Source organism: Cornus florida, unplaced genomic scaffold (genome assembly GCF_030987335.1).
Source record: "Cornus florida cultivar Cherokee Brave unplaced genomic scaffold, ASM3098733v1 CherokeeBrave_3.0.0_Hap2_Chr01, whole genome shotgun sequence".
In the NCBI taxonomy this organism is placed as follows: domain Eukaryota; kingdom Viridiplantae; phylum Streptophyta; class Magnoliopsida; order Cornales; family Cornaceae; genus Cornus; species Cornus florida.
Window position 1 is genome coordinate 47430968 of NW_026775571.1, and position 5361 is coordinate 47436328.

General features: G+C 33.4%; 1 protein-coding gene across 1 annotated transcript; it reads right to left on the minus strand.

The window, feature by feature from the left end:
- Nucleotides 1-555: 555 nt before the first annotated feature.
- LOC132271618 (jacalin-related lectin 34-like) lies at nucleotides 556-3089 on the minus strand. Its single transcript, XM_059773066.1, has 4 exons — nucleotides 2883-3089; nucleotides 1948-2388; nucleotides 1303-1776; nucleotides 556-1092 (listed from the first exon to the last, which is right to left on the minus strand). The coding sequence occupies exons 1-4, from the start codon at nucleotides 3087-3089 to the stop codon at nucleotides 850-852; spliced, it is 1365 nt and encodes a 454-aa protein (XP_059629049.1). The 3' UTR covers nucleotides 556-849.
- Between the last annotated feature and the right edge of the window lie 2272 nt (nucleotides 3090-5361).

Below are 5361 nucleotides of genomic sequence, written 5' to 3' on the forward strand. Positions count from 1 at the left end.
AGTCTGGCGAAAAATATACAAGGAGTCGGTTGAAATTCGTATTCGTTTGTATAGAATTTGTGTCTTTGGAATTTCATACAAGAAAAGTAATTTTGTATTGGAATTAAAATGTGAAAATGATGATTATTAATTATTTTTTCAGAGCATTTAAGTTTTTTCGATTTCCTTTGTTTTTTCTTATAAGCTCAGCGGGCAAGTTTGAGAGCCATGCTAGAGTTATAATAGTTTAGTGAAATAATCTATTCAATGCATGAATATTTTTTTATGAGAACAAAATTTTTAAAACAATCCTCGCCTTGCATATGTTTTTAGTTATGTGGATATGACCATTTTTTGTTTTATTTAAAACTTCTTTTGAAAAATTAAAAATATCCAAATATTTATTTTAATTATGAATTAATTTTTTGGTTTGAATAATGTTTTCGTTTTTAATATTTGTCATGGAAGAAACAAAGTTGAGGCAAAAAAAAGTCATCATATTGATGTTTTATACAAGATATATATGATGTAAAAAGATAATATATAAATCACACAACGCAACAAAGAAGTTGCATGTAATATTAAAACACACCAACTTTTATTTATAAACAAAATCAGGGACAACATATTTTTACAAGATGGATACAACATCAAACCAAACATACAGGCGTATGTAGCTAGCACACAATAAAATCACACACTTGGAAGCAACTTTGTGTTGCCTTCACTACTTTGGCCTATCTAGCTTTAGTAGGGACAACACAGAGCATCCATTATTCTCACACATCCAATGCATGCAAACACTGGTTTATTGGTCTAATTAATACATAAGTAGCAGCTATAAAGTGGCTCAAAGGTTGGATGGGTCATCTAAATTGGCCCAAGATGTGCCCCGATGGAATCAAGCCAATCTCCAGACCTCCCATGAAATCCAATGATCTTCTTACCATTTTCAGAAAGCTCGAAACTATTAACCTCTCCTTGCACACCAACTGTTGAAAATGTTTTCTTGTTGGTTTGAAATGTAAGGGAGCAAACAACACAATCAACATCACCATACTGCCTGACGATCCCACCAATTGAAGTCAAATATTCGTCATGGTCTAGTATGAACTGCAAGAGTTAAGATAATTGACAAAACAGGTTAATAAACAATTAATGCTGTTGGTATCGACAAGATCTGCATATATAAGAGCATGTGTATATAAAATATGAATAAGCATCAAATTAATGACTACTTTCGATACAGAAATTAATGTATGTATGTATGTAGATTGTAACATAAATTGTAATGTAGTATATCTAGAGACAGGCTATTCTAACCTTGGTGGGTTTGGTACCCTCTTTGCTTTCACCACCATGTTTCTTACACCACTCGGAGATTCCAAATTCATCATCATATTCAATTTGGATGGAGTTAATTACCGCACTGTGCTCATTGTCATGATCTGAATGTATTATTAACTGCCTCACCGCACTGTACTGATTGCCATCATCCCATCCAATTCCGCCTTTCCCACCTTCTGGTCCAACAGGTGTGAAGTTATCAGCTGGTTCGTAATATGCACCAATTGACTCAAGATGATCAGGACCGGACCTTCCATGGAGTCCAATAATCTTCTTGGAAGAAGCTGGTGATGGAAACTTGAAATGTTTCCCTATTTCAGTGCCAAAAGGTCCATGTGATTCTCCTGTACTGGTATGAAATGTGAGTGACTGAATCGCACCTATTGCAGAATCCGAATTATAGAAGCCCTCGATGGAAACCAGATATCCATTGTCTTCGTTAAATGGAATCTACAAGAGTCCGATTCACAAAATTATTAACAAAACGATATATATATATATATATATATATATATATATATATATGTGTCGCGCTTAATTAGCCAATTAATGAAATATATGTGTTTGTATGTACAAATATAAAATGGAAGATATATATATATATATATATAATGGACTAACCGGATCAGGGTTTCCGTCAGTAATTTCTCCATGCGTGCAAAGCGGTCCACTATTGCCAGAATACTCAATTTGTATGGATTTAACGAATTCTTCGGCCCATATGGTAATCTTCTTCACTCCACTGTGAATACCATCGTCCCAATGAACTCCACTGTAGCCTCCCAGAGGCCCAACAATTTTGCGTCGTATGAATTGTGCATTTGAGAGATGGAAAAGCGCTCCAAGGGAATAAAGATAGTCACCAGACCATCCAAAGAATCCTACAATTTTGCAATTACGTGTGGATGGAATTTTGAAATATTTTCCCTTCTCTGTGCCATATGGTCCCCATGTTTGTTCGCTAGTGCTTTTAATTGTGAGAGATTGAACACATTCAACTCCAGAATTTGAACTATAGTAGCCCCAGATTGACTCGATATGTTCATTCTGTTGAAATTCGACCTATATATACGCACCACCACAACAATCAGATCAATCTTTACAAAACTAGTCTTGGTTGCTCTTAAAAAGTAAAGGATTGTTATTTTGTGGGTAAGTACTCCAAAAGATAGATATATATATATATATATTAGATTAGCCAAATGTAGTGGTAATAGCTAATTATAATTAATCAAAGGAAGGGATTAACTGATTTACTTATTCTTATAACTAATAATTAAATATAGATAAAAGAAACACTTTTATACTCTATATATATACGCTAAAACGTGGCTTAGTTTGGTTAAATTTTGTAGTCTTAACTCATGAGATTTTTCATTTTTTCTTTTCATTTTATAAAAGGATATAGGCAGTGAAAAATCGAGATGCAAAAATAAAATCTCATGAGAAGTACAAAAGATGAGAAGTACGTACAAAAATAAAATAATAATAATAATAATAAATTGTATGAGTCACATATTTGATAGCTCAAATTGCAAATTTTCGAAGGGACTAACCAATGCTTCTTTTTGATCTCCACCATTTTCACCGTGCTGGTCATTCCATATTGGCTTTCGGTTCAGATACTGAAATTGGATGGAGTAGATCACTGATTTTTCACCATAGCGTATTTTAATTTTCCTTACGTCGTTGTGTGTTCCATCATTCCATTCATTTCCTACCTGGGCTCCAAAGGGTCCGAAACGCGGATGATTCGGTGCCATAAGGAATCCTTAAAGCTCCGAAATGGATGGTATATTTGAGGGTTTCCTGCAGTCCACCAAACTTTGCTTTGAGAAATCTATATACCGAACAAGAAACATATAATATGTGAGTTCATGATAATTATAATTCTGTTTATTTTGTATTGTTAAAGTATTAACTAGCTAACCAACAAACATAAAAAATTGTCCCATCTAAGGTAGATTGATAGAAGATGAGGTTTGGATGAGTGACGTCGGGAGCACATTACCAATTGCACGATGTAAAAGATGAGGTTTGTTTTTTCATATTAAAAAAAACCAGCAAGTGCACGCGACTGGACCGGCTGTTTCTGGCCAGTTCTATGCATAAGCGCCTGCCTCTTCTGTCAGTTAATTAACTTTATTTGAAGACTCGCAGGTGCAATTTAAACTAGTCTTTTTTTAAACCATTTTCATGACCCACATTTTATATTTTAACGAGGTCTAAAACCTCATTTTCACGGATCTGTTCATGTGTTCCATCAATATTATTATTATTACAGTATTATTATTATTATTATTATTATTATTATTATTATTATATATAATGATACATTGGATATGAAATGTTTGTTGTTTATGTGGGTTTTAAGCATATCTATCTAACCTTTGAAAATAAAAATTAAAAATTAAAAAATCTTCCAAGCATCTTTTCTCTTATATAGATTAAGATTCCTTGTAGCCTATTAAATATGGTTGCATTAAAAATAGGACAATGCTTAAGTTCTCACCAGTGATAATGTACACCATCTTAACCAGTGATGTAGACCAATAATAAATGGTTATGTTCTTTTTAATTACCAAATTAACGGTGATAGATATATATACACTTGCCAAATTAGAGATAGGCTAGCACTATTCATAGAACAAGAATCAAACTACTCAAGCTACCTTCATAACCTAGCCTTTTCTACTCTTTGTCAACCCCCTTAAAAATATAAGTCAGCTTCCCTGACTTTGCGACTCCCCCGTCCAACAACTCTCGACCTTAGATTTACTCTTGATCTGTATAGAAGGGTTACAGGTAGATCAAACAACACTCCATGAATGTTGTGACCCCTTTAAAGTGTGATCGCATTACCCATTTTCTTCAAATTTGAATTTGATGAAGAATGAATGAATTCTGCTTTTCGGAATCTCTAAATCTTCAATTGTGCTCCAATTCCAATGAGATAGAGAACAACACTACTAAATCACTCTTGCGTTTATGTGTGTACTCTCAAAAAGAAAATCAGAAAAATTAGATTGATTTTCTGAATAAAAATCTCATAAAGATGGCTCTCAATTAAATCAGAATTTTCTATGCAAAAAGCCATGAAATACTAAGTAAGAAAGCATGTTTTTTTAGACTTTTGAAAACCTAATTGTACTTGGAAAACAAGTCAAAGAAACGAAGTTACGAAAATTGTTTGAAGACCTCAAACCGATTCTGAGTGATTGAACTGGTTCAAGTTAGCCAGTGAGTTTTCGAAGAAAATAATTTTTGACATTTGAACCGGTTCAAGGTGGTTGAACCAGTTTAAGTTGGCCATTGAATTTTCGAGGAAAACAACATTGACACGTGAACTGGTTTAGGGTGGTTGAATCAGTTCAAGAAATATAGCCAGACTTGAGAAACACCAATTTTAAAACTCCAAAGTGTCGTCACACACTCTCTTACATTCCTAAAACATTGTTTTCATCACCCCGAAGTGTATTGAAGTATGAACACGATCACTTTTTCAATTTTTCTTCCGATCTTGATTGTTGACAAATTGAACTAAAAATTTATAACTCGATCGGACTTGTTTTGATAACGAAATTTACCAATTACAAATTTATATCTCACAGAATCTCTTATCATTCATGGATGTTGGACGATTTTAACTAAACCATGTATATTTTGTGTTTATGTGTAATTACTTTATTGACTTTTATTTAATCTTTGTATTCGTATGCTTCCGTCGCTCCCAACAGCCCAGCTGATATTGGACGACGTTAAGCCTGATCATAGATATCCTATGGTTGCTAAGAAAGATGCCTTCACATAAAATTATCATTGCTACGTACCCAAATGACAGCCAACTTGCGATGTCAATTTTGGCTTTAATTGACCATGTTACAATTTGTTGAATAAATGTTATTCGAAAAACAAACTTCTTGTGTTTCTACGGTGTCAAACGAATGTTTGTATTTCGAAGAAAACCTTGTAAGGCTTGCATGTTATGAAAAAAAATAAAAAATAAAAAATTCAAAGTTGGTTCACATGAAATGT

What these genes read in the sequence shown, in the direction of transcription:
- LOC132271618 (XM_059773066.1), bottom strand. Translation starts at nt 3,089, where the DNA reads ATGGCACCGAATCATCCGCGTTTCGGACCCTTTGGAGCCCAGGTAGGA. An exon ending in CTGACGGAAACCCTGATCCG is followed by an intron (nt 1,777 to 1,947) that starts GTTAGTCCATTA and finishes GGACTCTTGTAG; the next exon opens with ATTCCATTTAACGAAGACAA. An exon ending in AGGGTACCAAACCCACCAAG is followed by an intron (nt 1,093 to 1,302) that starts GTTAGAATAGCC and finishes TAACTCTTGCAG; the next exon opens with TTCATACTAGACCATGACGA.